The sequence below is a fragment of the Pocillopora damicornis genome, chromosome 1 (assembly GCF_964200805.1).
Source record: "Pocillopora damicornis chromosome 1, jaPocDami1.2, whole genome shotgun sequence".
NCBI lineage: Eukaryota > Metazoa > Cnidaria > Anthozoa > Scleractinia > Pocilloporidae > Pocillopora > Pocillopora damicornis.
In genome coordinates, this window is record NC_142670.1 from 14,508,536 (window position 1) to 14,525,801 (window position 17,266).

Genomic DNA, 17,266 nt, shown 5'->3' on the forward strand with positions numbered 1-17,266 from the left:
AGAGCGACTTAGTCCATCACTGTTGAAGGCATACGAAGTAATTAGACCCACCAAATGAAACGCGCAGCATGTCACAGGCGAGATGAATAAAAAGGAATCATTTCCATTTATGCATACGAACAGATGGCACACTAGCTTTAGCTACCCGTTGATAAAACAGAAGTTTGTTTAAGACAACTTTCATATAGCAGAGCTCATAAAGAAACTACCATTCTTAACATCAATTACTTTTGAGCTGCTTCTTTACAAAACTTCAACTACAAAAAGTGTTTTATGATGCGGTGGATTTTTTCGATTGTATTAATAAAAACAATGCTCTACATCTGGTGGAAGCTGCTTTTTGTCCATTGGACCGTCTATGACAGAAAGAACAAAAATGGAGACAAACGCCATGACCATGTGATCAGAGATCATGATTTACATTAAACTCTAAATCGTACGAAGGGCTTTTACAAGGATGCCGCAAATCCGCAACTCTAAAGCGTGGTGAATCAACTATAAGCGTAATGATAACTCTCAAAGGCAACCTTTGATTATCTTGGTTACGATGAAGTGGATGATAAATGACAATGAATCCGTCAAAATTTCCAAAACACTTTTAACATGCTTTCTGCTGGGTAAGTACGACGCTAGTTATTCCTGTTTTTTCTTTGGTAGCTATGACACCGTCGAAATTAACTTTCCATTTGTTAAATATTTATTTCGATTTTTACGGAACGGAACTCTTATAACGAAACAAACCGAACTCTACACATATCCTTTCAAACCTATTGGTCCATCATTAAAGCAAAACTTGAAGATCTTTGTATCATCAACATTATCATTATTATAGGTTTCTCAATATTTTTCACTTTCCCTACAATTCCAAGTAATTAAAAAAAATTAATTACCCGGAATGACACATTCGTATAAGTGCAAAGACAGCTATTGACAGCAACCTATATTAGTATCGTGCGCTTGATGAATTGCGAGATGAGTACAACTGAGTCCAACAAAGTGAGCAGTTTTTTTTTAAAGTTGTGCACTATGTTAGAACTACCTCAGTAATATCTTGACTTTCCATTTGCAAAACATTTATATCGATTTCGGGACGTCCTGTGAAAGTCAGCCAAACCAATCCGTAAAAAAAAATGGGTAAGGTGGCGGTTATTTGGCACTCTTAATTAAAACAAAACATACCAGACTCTAAAGATGTCCGCATTAAACTCTTAGTTTATAACTGAAGAAGGATCTCTTTTAAATTGGATTCCTGAAGCAATTTATACAGAGCAAAGTAATCATAAAGCAAATAGCACAAGCGAGACATTCACGCGGTGGTCATGTTGTTTGCGTCATGGTGGTCCACAAAACAGCTTTGGCAACCATATTAAGGATGCAGGAACACAATAGCTTAATTGCTGTCGTTTTATGTCACTATGACAAGATATCAAAAGGGAAAGACGTCTCCTCTTTTTATGCTTCAGATGGTTGTTGTAAATTCGATGTGCTTAGACAAACGATCGAACTTAATCAACAGGGTCCACTTAAATTGGAACTAGATTAGACTGATTTCAAGTTTGATATTCGACCGGGGGGTTGGAAAAAATGGTTGAATTGGTGTACTTTTTCCTTAATCATCGTACGTTAAAACACCATACCTCTTCTTGAATTTTGATAATTGATTTTCAGAATAAGCTGAGGGGTTAATATGAAGTGCACTCACAGAAACATAATTGAAATAACCCTTAAAAATAAAACATTTTTTTATGCATTCAGCAATGAAGTCCTTTTTTTTCTTTTTTGATTTATGCTCAAGTAAAAAAATTGGGCTTTTAATAAAGTCCTCTATCCAGTCGTGTTTAATGGATTACCCTGAAATTCTACGAGCATTACGGGCGATGATGTTACTTTATGCGTCGTGTTCCTCATTCCAGGGTCATGTGCAATAAATTCCAGCCTAAAGGTTCGCTGAGAGCCTTCGGATGAGGCGTTATTCATATATTGCGGAATTCAAACCGTTTAAGCTTTCAAATTATTTTTTTAATTATTAACACTCAGGGTAAATGACTGCTAACTGCTCGCCAAATCGGACGTCATGGACAATTTAAACATATTTCTCTTCTTTGTACCCGAGAGCAAACTTCATACTTATCTCATTGCTCTTCATATATATATAAAAAAAATTTAAAAAAAAAATATATATATATATATATATTATAAGAGGAAAAAAGGACGCAACTACATTTCCCGACAAGCCTTTAAAGTTTTTAAGTTTACCGCGTATTATGTAAATTTTCCTAGTATATACACGATAGTCACATGAATATTCTTTCATTAAACCCCTGAAGATTGAAGCGATTCACGAAACAGGCTTGTCGGGAAATGTAGTTGCGTCCTTTTTTCCTCTCATAATATTTATTCTGCTCTGCTTCAACGTATTGAGCACTGTTCCACGCGAAAATCGACTTGCAGACTTCCTCTATATATATATATATATATATATATATATGGGTTCCGGAGGCTCGACGGTCTGCTGATCCATAGTTTAGTAACACCCAAGAATATGGAAATTTCCTCACAAAATTTTGGAAACCAATCACTCAAGATTCAAATTGTGCAGAAGTGTTATTGGAGCGGTCAGATTTGAAACCCGATTCCTTCGCTTAAAGAAACAGCCGTCGTCCGTTTTGAATTGCTGCAAACTAAAACGAAACGCTATTTTTATGCTGGATGGCGCATTTTACATCCTTTTCATTGTTTTATAATTTGGTTTTACTTCGAATAACCCGTTTAAAGAATTTTCCGAAATACATTCGCGAAGGTCTACCGTATCCTTAAAAATATTTTCCACATTTAACAAGTTTTGTTCAGCTGGTTGGTAAATTGCGGAGATGCGGCATTTATCAAAATTTCTCTGTCTGCTCCCTACTAAGGTAATACATTCGTGGGTAGATATCAAAGGGCGTGTAGCAAATAAAGTGCATTAGCACCATCTAACTCGAAATCTAATAGACTTTTTCATTGTTTCAAATGTTATTCTTGAGATAACAATCAATTTATTTGCTTATTCTCTTCCACAGTCATCCTTCATTTGTTGATAGATTTGCCAGGAACAGGTTAGGCAGTGTAATTTCAATTTTAACATTTATGCACCTTAACATGAACGGTAAAAAAAGACAATATCTGACTGATTATGCCAATGATGAGCCATAGACTTGCTGTTAGAATTACATCGGATTGTGATTTAAAACGTAAGTTGAATTCAATGAATAACGGTGCTATTACCCTGATCTCCCCAATTTCCACTTTTAAAACGTTACGCAGCCAAATTGTAATTTTTGCTTCAGTGAGGTAGAGGATTTTGATGCCCATCATTTGTTATTAAAATTAATTGTATAAAAAATACTTTTTCGTGTCCATCATCAGCATTATTCCATACTGTAAATATATGAAAATCATATATGTGCATTGCGGTCGATGAACAGTTATAAACACTACTTAAGTAGTAGAGAAAATGTGGCCCGAAAAAAACAATTCAGTTTCCAGTTGGCCTGTTAGCTCAGTTGGTAGAGCGCTACACCGGTATCGCAGAGGTCATGCATTCAATTCCCATATATAACCGTTCATAGAGGATTGAGGATCGCTTCTATATTCGTATCAGCTTTATTGTTATCATCAGTATGCGTTTTTTCGTTTATTTATTTATTAATTTATTCTTTCTCATAGAGTGCCAAGCAACCTGTTTCAAAAACTCCTCTTACTTTTTTTCGAAAAGCGGAAGAGATTGGGGTAACAACAATCGTGCTTGCTCCGACCAGAAAGGTTATTTAGTCTCCATAGAAACTGAGGAAGAATGGCAGTTTATCAATAGTGAGATTCAAAAGCGTGGTACTTCGAATGCTAGTGCGTGGCACATTGGTTTAGTGAAGAAAGGCAGGGTTTGGACTTGGCTGAGTGGAGAAACACTGAATATTTCGAAATGGCGAGATTCTGAGCCAGGTGGTAACGACAAAAGGGCGGAGATATCTAAGAATGGAGGCCTCTTTAAAAGTATCTCTTCGCTTAGAAGAAATTCCTATATTTGCGAGACGCCCGGAGGTGAGATCACATTCCAACCATAAAGTTAAGAATTTGTCCATGCTTAGCGTGCTCATATCTAGTTATGGATGCACGCTAGAAGTTTGGAGAGCACGAAAAATGCGTAAGAGTAGCTCGAGGCGTAGCCGTGAGCAATTATGGCTTTTTGAGTGCTCTCCAAACTTCCCAAGTGCATCCATAATTCGATAGACGTACAGCTAAAAGCATAAGCAAATTCTTTTCTAACAGAGCGACAACAAGGATCTGCGTGAAGAAGCCTTTTATTGTGATTGAGTGCAAAATTTTCACAACGCACAAAAAAGTAAATAAACGTCTCCATTGGCTGGTAAAAAACACGACACATTTTATACTTTGGTTTGTGTGAGAACTTTTGATCCAGTTAACCGATAACCGTGAATGAAAAGCTCAAAGTTTACGGGGAAAATGGAGAAAATCAAAGCCAAATGAACTCATAAATGAATTCCCGGTGGTTCAGGACCTAAAAGGTCAATGCCGATTGAAAACTTGGGCAGTTCTTTGCTGGTTTCTTCCGTATTTCTAGGAGAAAGAAACTGCACTGCAGCTTAACAGGACAGAAATTCTGAAGCCAGGATAAAAAAAAAAAAAAGCTCACGTAATCTTATATACGCACGAACGTTCATAGCAGCTCAATAGGACTTGAATAGGGCAAGCACGCGCGCTATTTTATGATATATTATGTGCTGAAAAATTACAGTCTTGCAGTTGTCTTGAAATTTGATCTTGCTTCTTAAAAGTAAAAATATTGTTCACAGAATATGCTCAGCTCACCTAACTTGTACGTGTGAGCGGTGAACGAATTTTAAAGCGCGTATTAGTAGTTGAACATACTAATTTCCGGGACACGTGTTTCAAAAGAAAAATTGAATTACCCTAGTATTGCCCTTCTTTGCATCGACTACAGCTGGAAAACAGCGATCGAAATTGCACGTTTCACAACTTTTGTCCAGCGCGCTGCGATTAGGATAATCTAGCCGACGGAATTTTCCCTTGCCACAAGTTACAAGGCGCGTTCACTGAGATCAGTGAGTGTATGTATGTTATTTTGAGCATAACGAATCGAAATATTTTATTTTTCTGTGTGTGTGCGTGTGTCTGTTTCTTGTAGTTAGTGAGAAATGTTATTTACTGTCAGGGAGGTCCGTATTGGGTAAGATTGTACCCGAGGTCTTGACCACCGGTACTTTAGGCAGAGTGCACAGTTTTTCCCAATATGGACCGACCTTGGTTGGTGAATTACGGTTTTTTCGTATACTTTACGAAATGTTTTCCAAAATACCCTAATGAGTCAGAGCTGTAATTACGGCAAGGTCCTCCATGAACTGAAAAATTTTTGAGCGAGTAAGTGGAACAAACTGAGGTAATGCAAATCAAAGCATGGCTTCACCGAAATATTTTTATTTGTGTAAAGAAAAAGATGATTTAAAACACTTCCGAAGAGAGTTTCAAACATTTTTTGTACAAATATCTGTCACAATCTGACACCTGTCAATTAGAAAGCGCGCAAGAAAAAAACACATGCACGCTTTAAAAAAATCAACAACAACAACAGCAGCAACCTCAACGGTGCTGGTTTGGTAAACAAACTTCAGTGAAAGTAATTGTAAGTAAATTCAAGTCTATCTTTTGAAGTTGTGGGATTTTGCTCGTTTGTTTGGTGCAATCACGTGTGTAACTCTTGTGTTTCATCGAGAGGGCGAGTTTTCATGCAGCTTCTTCTCGTTGAACTCCTTCGTTATCTGTTGTGAAATTAACGTAGCAATTTTTAATTTGAACGGAACTGCAAAGACTTATCGAAAACGTATGTGAAATATAGAAGACTTCGCTCACTGGTTTGCAAGGGACAAAACTTTTTGAGAATTCACATATAAAACGAACAAAATTTTCATCAATGAACTCAATTGTAAACAAATACCTCACAATTTAACTTTCTGAGTTACTTCTAATAAAGGTTTAGGTTAATCACAAACGGTTTTAGGCCGCGCGTCAACACATTTAATGACATATTTCCTACCATAATTCATTTTAAAACCACTTTTTTTTCCTGGCAACCAAAGTGATTTGAGAGAGAGAAAGAGAGGATTAATAAGTTATTAATCAGCTTGGTTTTAAAATGATTATTTAGTTTTAACAACTGAGTTACAATCGCAAATTGGCCACCGTAAAGAGTTCAAAGGCTTCAAACTCCTAACGGTGGCCAATTTGTGTTTTCATCTCAGTTGTTGACACTAAATTACCTGTTATATTCTCCCACCGACGCAGCACCACAGTTTCTTTAGAAACTTACCGCCTTTATTTCTTTGAAATGATTTGCTTAAAAATACTGCTTAGCCGGCAAAACGAAATATAGTTATGAAAAATGGCAACAAAGCTAGGGATGTAGCTTGCGACTCCCGCAGATCAATAAGATTTCAGGATTCGTAATTGCGCCCTCTGAGAAAAACAAATAATAAATACAGTTCTTTCGAGAAAGGTTGTCGGAAAAAGCGTGTCGGAAGTGCAACCGATAACCCCGAAAGATATTGCGAGTAGCTTTTAGGTCATGGTTAGACTTGACCTCAGAGTTCAGGGAAAGCTAAGAAAATGTCACTTCAGGAATGAGGCATTACAGGTTTGATGAACTTATTTTATTTACAAGACTGATTTTAAATTCTAAACTGCACGAAAAACATATCAGCTAACCCTAATTAACTTATCCTTACTTTTTTATATGCATATACCACATAAAAATTTCCAGATTGCCGCGTGCAATTTAAATTGCTGCTCTTTTGCACGTTTCCTGTAACAATTGTATACCGTTTACTGCGTATCTCCAGTTGCACATTTATAAGAACTTATATTCACATTTGATTTTACGTTTTTAAGTCTGTTCAGGTTGGAGGGGGGAGGGGGGAATTTGAGGCGTCAGCTCAACGAGGAACTAATTAATATTTAAAAACTCAACTACCAAAAGTACATGAATTCACAGATAATCTTAGCCAATGTGAAGTTAACTAAGTCAGAAAAGCAGGTCAGTGATGGCGGACGCCGTAGTGAAGAAAGATGTATTGTATCAATTGATACTGATCAAACATAACATTAAAAAAATAGGAATCAAATAAAGGATAAGTTACGTTTCCATCTCATTTATGTTTCTCCTTTATTGAGATTGTGATTATAATCATTTTATGTTATCATCATTACTATAATTATGACTTTATTTGTCATCATTATGATAATTAGTATTTTTGTTCTCATCTTTACCATTTTGTAGAATGCCCAAATATAACTTTTAATAACTCTTGGTACATAATTTCTGTAAATGGATGGTCCTGGCTCTGGAGCAGAGACATCTGCCAAAGGCAAGGAGGGGACCTAGTTTCCTTTGAAACCGAAGAGGAATGGAATTTAATTAATGACGAGATTCAAAGGCGAAACACCACGAACTATGAAAATAAATGGAGTATTGGTTTAGAAAAAAAGGCCGGAAATTGGACCTGGGTGAGTGGAAGACCGCTGACTATTTGCAAATGGAGAAAAGGGGAGCCAGGAGGTGAACACCGCGCGGCTTTCATGTATAAGCGGTCTAGTAATGGCGAACGAGGCGTGTTTGGTGGTGTTTATGCTAACAGTACGGGAAAGCAGCACGCTTATATTTGTGAGATTTCCAAGGGTGAGTTGATTTTTTTTGTCGTTGTTGTTGTTTTTAATGTTATTTCGATTAATTTAAAAGGCGCCAGAAGCGCTTAAGGGTAACAAAAACATTCTTTGCTAAAGTTTGTGACGTACAAGACAGAATTTATATAAACCTTCTGACAATCAGGATCAAGTTTACACTTAAAATTACATAAATGAAAAGATGTTTGAAACAATCTCAGAGAAAGTTTTCATCAAATACATGTCTAATGTTTAACCATGTGAGTAGAGGGAAGTTACATATGGTTCTGTTACTATCACTATTACGAGTAACAACAGTTGTGACACTTTCAGTCATCAGTTATTTTCACATACCGGTAGTTCATTTATCCTATCGCATGAATAAAATGATGGTGAATACCAATCGCAAAGAATTATTAGTTCGATTACTTTGTTAGATAATAACGCATGATGATATGAAGTGCGTTATCTTTTGTGAAGAGCTTGTGACTCATGTCAGTTAAGATACATGCCAATTATCACTTTACAAAATGAATACAAAAGACTTGCAGATCTTTTTTGCATCGGGGAATAAATTTTATGGTTATTCTATTCTGTTTTAATACCCAATCGTTTGAACTGTAAAGTTGTAGGGGCTAATTTCAATGCAACGCAAAATGTATGAATGTAATAAACTGACCATTCTGCATCTAATTGAAATATATCGGACATTTCGATCGACTTACCAACGAGCACTCTTTAGCGAGGGTTACCTCAGTTTTCATACGTCACCAGAAGGTGTAGATACATTTTCTTGAGTTGGAATTTAATTGATTTAATTGTAGTTCAGTGACTGGGTATGCTTGAGCGTTATCTTCATAATAACAAAAGTTATTTAGCGTATGCGTTGTGAGAGAAGGAGCAGATAAAACGCCTTTGAACTAAAAAGTGAAACAAAAAGTTAAATGCAAACCTTTCACATCCCGATATAGAAATCTTGACCTTAATCGACGAGACTCTTGCGAAGCCCAAAAACCATTACACTTATTAAATGAGTCCAATATTTCTGGGTAATGTCATACTTTGTGCACGGCCTCCTGATTCCCTAACATCATGTACGAGAAAATAATTCCCAAACGCTGTGATTGGCGCAGGATATCAAAATGCTACGATGTAATTGGTGTCAGGTACATACCCTAACGCGGCAATCTGGCTGTTGTGAGAACCTCCTAATCATTTTCTCTCGCAATGCCTTAATTAACAAATTCGTCAAATTATTCAAATAAAAGCGCTGAATTAAACCTTTTACCAGCATGACGGTTAAGGTTAAACCAAAAATCTCTAAAGGAGCCGTAAATTCATCGGAAACAGCTCAAGATAAATTAAGAAATGAAAACGTCATACTCAGTGGTTTAACAATAAATACGCGCGAATATTTTGTTATTTGCGTGGCATTTTTCAAGCCCCGTAGATGCAAGTTGAAATGCCAAAAACTGGGAAAAATAAGTACCCCTATTGTTTGTTAAACCAGTAATTCAGGGATGTTTTATTGAACTATTATTTCATTTGCTAGCATTTTTGAAAAACATCCTACAGCCCTATCTGATCATCGATCATACAAGACGTGTGCGACAGACAAAAAATAATGCATAGGAAACAATAAGAGTGTTCTGCATAAGCAATAAAAAGCTTGAGTGCATTTAAGAGTTTTGATCGTTCATGGCGGCCAATTCGTTACTCCGCTTTCCGTCCGCACTTTTGCCCTTACAGTGTAATACTAAGTCAATTGTTTTGTATGATGTGGTCTTGATTAACATTTTTCTTTAAAGATTCATCATTTGCAACCTCGCCATCACCATCTCCATCGCCATCGCCATCGCCATCGCCGTCTCCATCGCCGTCTCCATCGCCGTCGCCATCGCCGTCGCCGTCGCCATCGCCATCGCCATCGCCATCGCCATCGCCATCGCCATCGCCATCGCCATCGCCATCGCCATCGCCATCGCCATCGCCATCGCCATCGCCATCGCCATCGCCATCGCCATCGCCATCGCCATCGCCATCGCCATCGCCATCGCCATCGCCATCGCCATCGCAAGCTCAGCAGCTGGTATGTTTTCTAAATAGTAATTTACCGTTTTTATGCATGTCGCTTTTCACGATCTTCTCCGTTTACAAATGTGATAGACATTAATTTTTATTTCAGGCAAATGAGTATGTTTTATGATTTGGCGGAATAAATATTACCGAAACGACTTCCATACAAGTATGTAATTTTCATAACTTACAGGCATTTTAACCTTGATATATGTTTTTAAACGATAAAAAGTAAATAGAAACCACCATTAAGCCATATGAGAGAAAAAGATGAGGCTTAAAATATAATCCAGGCTCCTAAAAGAGTTCTTTAGCCAATGAATACCCTGGACACCAATTGGGGCCTCCTGCTAGACTTTTCCGCGTTCTTAATATTTATTGTACATTTGAGACTGGCTGGTTAATGACCTGGAAATATTTTATGTAATTGTAGGAGGCTGTAACTGTGTTTGAAGATTTCACCTTCAGAATCAAGAACGTCACAAAAAACAAGGCCGACATAGAAGAGGTTAAAACTCTGAAGAAATCCATCTTTAAGGTAGCAGAGGCCGTCGAGAAATTTGCTCTTAATTATAGCAAACGACACCTGAGTGGAATGAAACTTCCAAAAAGGATCGTTTTTTCAAAAATGGGTGAGCTTGCGGCCTTGAATCCTGTTTATTTCCAAAGTCTATTCCTCTGTTACTTACTGACTTACTGACTGACCGACTGGGTTGTCTAATTTCCTAGATATTGTAAGAACTCAGGTAGAACCCAACTATTTAGAAACGTTATTGTTGATGTCATCGCTTCATCTGTTATTTTAATTTGTTTGATACTTTGATTTTTCGCGATGGAGAAGGTAATAAAAGTAGAGAAAAAACGAATCCTTCAAAATTGTAAAACCCTTAGTCTTGCTCTGTTTATTGAAACTTTTCTTGAATAACGGATTGGTGAGTAACAATTTACTAACTGAAACTGTCAAATCCTACAAATACTCTCCGCTTACTTCATACTATACACTGAGCTCAAAGTTGACCGATCGTCTGCGATGCATATAAATGCAAGATTTTTAACCGTACTCTTAAAAACTCCCTAAAGACCTCTATAGTTCTCCAGGAACGAATTGAGTTTTGAAAATTTTTAGTCCGTCTAGTACTACTCGCTTTCTCATCAGTTTTACATTGAAATAACGTTGTAAAATGTTTAAAATCGTCGAGTAGTCGTTGAAGGCAAATAAGATACAAACAATACACGTCCATCCAATAAGATTATGACATATTTGTGTACAGCACAAAACGCATGTTTGTGTAGATGTGCTATTGTAAATTTCACCGTGGGTGCTTTCATTTGTCATTTTTTTTTTTAACAGTTTTGGCTATTCAAAAAGCCTATCGCCAGAATGCAGGTGGCGTCCACTTTGAGGAACAACAATGGCGAGCGAGAATCGATATTGCTTCTTCAAATTTTGAGGAAAATGGTTTGTGGTAACTTTACAACTTTTAGCATTACTTTGGTTTTTCTCCAATCGAAATTTCTGAATTGAAATAAAGCCTCAGGTAAATGGGCTTCCTTAGTTTACATAGTCTATCTTTTTAATCATTCACACACCTCAGAGCCTGTAAAAATTTCAACTTTGTGGTTTTTTGCAAATGTTGTTGTTTGATAACTTCTTTTGTTGATTCTTGGGGGTTTTAAGGAACATTGCTAGTTGTGTTTGTGTACAAGGATCTGCATGACCTACTTCTGACAGATCAAGCCATCAGGAGTGAAACAGACAACCAAAGGTGACGTTATTTTCATATTACTCCATGTCGTTTACCCGCAAAGACACATAACACGGAAACACATAAGATCTATGTTCAGCTAAACTGAATTTAGAAACTTTCCAAACACCCTAACTGAGGTTGGAAGACTCCCTGCCTGTCTCTGGCCGTTCCACCTTCATGAAAAATTGGCTTGAATCCACCAAAAGTATGTAATTTTTCTTCCTTGTTTCTGATCCATATCCGAATACAATTTTTTCATAGGTATGTTAATTCCAGGATTATGGCCGTTACTATGGACCCCAAGCCAGAGACATTGCGAGAAAATGTCATCCTAAAGTTCAAAAACCTAAAGGTAACATGACAATTCGTTGCTATGCATTTTTTAAAATTTATTCTGACAAGATAAAATCCATTTTCAGGTTTCGACAGCAGAGAAGCGCTGTATGTTTTGGAGTGGCCTCAGCAAAAGGTAAAAAGACTTAAATATATTAATGTACAGTATTCATTCCTTTACATTTATTGTTGTATAGTATTCATAGCGAAGATTAACACTTTTCCTGTAAGCCAGCATGTTGTGGTTTTTATAGAGGGGAAGTCTGATTGAAATGTTCTCGCAACTAAGATTCTAATGGAAGAAAAACTGAGCGGAAAATTGTCAAACATCACCTCTTCCCCAAACTCTTTGTTAACTTTACTTTTTTTCATCTCTAACAGCTTTGCAGAAAAAGGATGCCATATAGTTGCATCAAAAAGCAACTCAGAAGAAACAGTTTGCAGCTGCAATCATTTGACGCATTTTGCCGTCTTATTTGACTACGACGGCAGCACAAAGGTAATAAAGTTATTTTTGCCTTACTTAGTAATTTTTATGGGCTCAGTTAACTAACTCGATGTTGTCGTTTAATTTTTCTTTTTTGGACACAGCTCACCGAGGAGGACAAAACAATTCTGAAAATTATCACCTACGTGGTACTGAGCCTTTCCATCGTCGGAATACTTTTAACATTAATACTTTATTCTTACCTCACGTAAGTGATGTACTTGAATAATAATGAGGTAGATTCTTAACTCTCCTCAACAAGGCTGGTAAGAAGAGAGATTTCAATGCCAATCTCCATGCAAACAAGAACAGTCATGTCGGATAATTCACAAAATCAAGCTTCATGAGTAGTAATAGTAGTAGTAGCAGCTCACGCTGACATTGAAAGTTGTTGCTTAATTAATAATTAGCTAGGTGAATACGGAAATGTTTGAATAAATAAACCAATAACTTAAAAAGAACAGAAAAAACCCTTTATGACTGGATCAGCTACATTTACCCATTTTTTCCCCACAAGATAAGGAGTATCGTTTTGAATCGAAAAAACATCGATTGATTTGGAATTAAATTGGGGCAATATTAGGCGGAAATGGCATAAACCAAGAGATTATAAACTATACGGCACACATCATTAAACAACGATTAAAGAATACTTATACAGAGCATACAATTTCAAGGAAAAAGCTTAGCGATAGAAATGCGGAATATTTACATGGGCCTGGTTTTCAAATATCAATACAACGGAGATGCTGGCATTGAAGAGGAATTTCAGCCAGTGAAAGGAGTCAATTATGTAGATGTGCTTAATGGCTAAATACAGTCTAGACTACGTCATGCCTATTACTAAATCAACATGGATGTCGAAGCGTACGTTTTAGGCGAGAGAAGGCACAAAAAAGAGCATTCTGGAATGCACAAGTACATTTCTCCCTAAACCGCTCAAATACGATAAGTCAAAACGCTTCAAGCTTCGATTGACTTAATACATCGCAGCTATAAGACGAGCGAATGTTCCAGAATAAATAATCAATTATTCCATGAGCGGGGAGAGATACAAGGAAAATAGAATATCTCACCCACAGAGCAGATCATAATGACCCAGGAACGTCTCGCATTCAGACCTTTTCAACCCATCGCTCCTTCTTAAATGTTGGAATTCAAACATTTGGTCACAAAAGAGATGGCCCGTAGGACGCTTGTGTATGGGAGAGTTGCTTTGTAGGCTGAACATTAAACAATGGCCATTAGCCTCCGTTGGTTTTTATAATCAATCAACGATCAACTTTATTCAAATTCGCATCGAACTCGTGATCTAAGAAAACCGAGAAGAAATCCTTTGACTCGGAGTTTGCCGTGCTATGAAAATAATAATACATGTTAATTAACACATGAAAGAGTTAGTCCATCAAAGAAGAAGACATATGAAGTAATTAGACCCACCAACTGAAACGCGCAGCAAGTCATCGGCGAGATGAAGAAATAATAATCATTTCCACTTATGCATACGAACCGAAGGCATACTAGCTTTAGCTGCCAGTTCATAAAACAGAAGTTTGTCTTAGACGAAGTTCATTTAGCAGAGCTCATAAAAAATTACTATTCCTAATATCAATTATTTCTGAGCTGCTTCTTCACAAACTTGAACTGCAAAAAGAATTTTAATTTTCGATTGTATTAGAAAAACAATGCTCCACAGCTGGTGAAAGTTGCTTTTTGTCCATTGGTCTGTCTATTACAGAAAAAAAAAATGAAGACTAACGCCATAAATCATCATTTGCATGATGAAATGGGTGATTAATGGAACTCAATCCGACAAAATGTTCAAAACCCCGGTAATATGTTGTGTGTTGGGTAAGTACGACTCCAGTTATACCTATTTGTAGCTGTAGCTGTGACACCGTCCAAATTGACTTTCCTTTTGTGAAATATTTATCTCGGTTTTTTTAACATACGGAACTCTAATAACGAAACATACCAAACTCTACACATGTCATTTCTAAACTATTTGTTAATCATTAAAGCAAAACTTGAGGATCTTTGTATTATCATCATTATTATTAGTTTCTCGATATTTTTTATTTTCTACACAATGCCAAACAATTGGAAAATAATCAGCCAGAATAACACATTCGTATATGTGTAAAGACAGCTATCAATAACAATAACCTATAATAGTATCATGTGCTTGATGAATTGCGTGATGAGTACAACTGAATCCGAAAAAGTGTGCAAAACTTTTTTTAAAAAGTTGTGAGCTGGGTTAGTACCACCCTAATTGTATTTTGATTTTCCTTTTGCGAAACATTTACATCGATTTTGTTACATCCTTTGAAATTCGGCCAAACCAAACCGAGAAAAATGTAAGGTGCTGGTTATTTAGTACTCTTAATCAAAACAAAACAAACCAGACTCTAAAAATGTTCGCATTAAACTCTTAGTTTACAATTAGAGAAGGATCTCTTATAAATTGGACTCCTGACAGATTCTTAGGGTGCGTTTCTTTAAAAAAATCCAAATCCGGATTCTTGAATCCAAAAACGGATTTTGCGTTTCTTTAATAAAATCCGAAAATGGATTTTGAATCTATAGAATCCACACTCCGAGTGGATTCATTAGATCAAATCTAAATCCGGATTTTTAGGATTCATGATCCGTGCGTTTCTTTATTGCACGGATACAAAAAGCAGTAAGTTTGGCAAGCGGTCGTCTTCTTAAAATCCGCCACATTCCCGCCATTTTGTTGTAAATATTAGCTGCTGCCGGCCATGGCGAATAAACAAGGTGAGTTTTTTGTGTAGTTTCACCGAAATTTTCCGTCCTGTACGTATTTTTATAAATTTTCCGGATGTTTGATGCGTCTTGGCATCTTTTATTTCTATCTACAGGACAATATTGGACGCACAGTTTATCTGCAGGTGAATATCCAGAATATCAGTGGAACGAAAGCCACGTTCAACCGGGCATTCAACCTTATCTTCCTCAGTTCATGTTTCCACCACCGCAGGCATCACAGTTCAGCCATGAAACAGTCAGATCAGTATCACCTCAGCCTGGTCCAAGTTTTTCTTCTTTGGAAACAGCTGCAGCCACGTTCAGTCAGTCGCGTGAAGGCACCGAAGGCGAATCGAGAGCTCTTGTACGCTGGTCTAGAGCTGATGTGCTGTTGTTAATTTCCTGCTATGTCGAACGCAGAGAACGATTTAAAGATATAAACAAAAAGAACAAGTCCCTGTGGGAAGAAATCAGCGAAGAATTAAAGAAGAACGGAGTGTTCTTTAATGCCAAGGCGTGTGAGACGAAATTGAAAAATCTGAAGAGAAGTTATGTTGCTTGTGTTGATCACAACAAAGTCAGCGGAAATGACCGAAAGAAATGCAACTTCTATGACGAACTTCACGAAATATTTTCGAAAGATGATGCCATCGCTCCAAAAACACTGTGCAGCAACATTGATGGTAAACGGAGCAAAGATGCAGTCAAGAGTGTTAAAAATTCCAGTTCCACATTGAGTTCCACAGGTAGTGACACAGAGGAGCCTGTGGTTACAAAAGCAAAGAAAAAGAAGTTACCTGAGCGGAAGAAAAGAGAAGACCTCGTTGGGCTCTTTAAGGAATTTACACAAGACAGGAAAGAGGAAGAAAAGGAAAAGATTAAAAAGTTTGAAAATATGCACAATGAACGCATGGCACTCATCGGCCGATTTTTGAATGTTTTTGAAAAATCATTGAACAAAGAGTAACCTTGATTCCATAATTTTTTATTGTGTTGCAGAACATGGGATTATTTGACCACAAACATGAACATAGATACAGTAAACCTGAGTTTGTTGTCAGTATTGAGTTATCTAAAAGTTTATTATATCATACATGTTAACAGTATTATTGCAAGTTGTATGTTTTTTTTTATCACATACATACAAGGAACTACAACAGCAACATTAGGTGAGAGGGCCTAACTAAACTGGTTTTGATATTATTTATATCCTTTACTTTTTTTAGCCTGATTCTCAGATGCTTCAGATCACTTGTGTCACGCACTTCCTCCTTTCTGTGCGTGACACAAGCAACCTGGACTGTCAGAGTATTAGGCTGTTACATTTGTGTTGAAAGTTTACATTTCAAGCAACACCATAAATGTTTCAGGTAGTATAAAGTGATCCATGTACATGGCTCTACTATTTTCTTATATACTTTTAAAAACAAATAAAATATTGATATTTATAGCAAAAAGACTATTATACAGTATAAACTTTATGAATGACATACACCACCTATGAAAGAAGTGTTCATGAAAACACCACAGTACAAAAGGTATCAATACATAAACCACTTATAAATGCTAGGTTTATGGGATCAGTCTCATTATCATGTTTCTCTTATCAACTGCTCCTACACCTGGTGGAAAGATGTCATCATCATTGTCATCATTGTCATCATCATCATTAGAGTCATCTAAAAAATCATCGATGTCATCTTCAATAATGCAAATGTTGTGTAAGATGCAAGAGGATACAATAATTTCCGGTATGTCCTCAATTTTGTCAACATCCATCATTGTTTTTAGCTTCCTACCTCTCAACCACCATTCTGGTGGAACTGTGGGCAGTATTGTAACGTCTTTGTTGAGCAGTCAAACGTCCGTTGTCTCGAAATGGGGTCAACAGCCACCTCTTCAAGGGATATGCTGCGTCTCCCAAAATGTGGGAGTTGCCAGGAAAATAATTGTCTGGGTTCACTTCAACTTCTCGGCAGATCGGAGAATTACAAAACACGCGAGCATCGTGTACTGAACCAGGGTAACCACAGAAAACATCGGTTATGAATAAATCCGGGTCACAAATGACTTGTAGTTGGACGGAAAAGAAACCTTTGCGATTTATGTATTGTTCATG

General features: G+C 36.9%; 1 protein-coding gene across 1 annotated transcript; it reads left to right on the forward strand.

The window, feature by feature from the left end:
* The first annotated feature begins 15,071 nt into the window (after positions 1-15,071).
* LOC149052219 (uncharacterized) lies at positions 15,072-16,604 on the forward strand. The gene is made up of 2 exons (XM_089208170.1): positions 15,072-15,156; positions 15,261-16,604. Exons 1-2 carry the CDS (start codon positions 15,141-15,143, stop codon positions 16,112-16,114), a joined length of 870 nt encoding a protein of 289 aa, XP_089064296.1. The 5' UTR covers positions 15,072-15,140; the 3' UTR covers positions 16,115-16,604.
* The last annotated feature ends 662 nt before the right edge of the window (positions 16,605-17,266 follow it).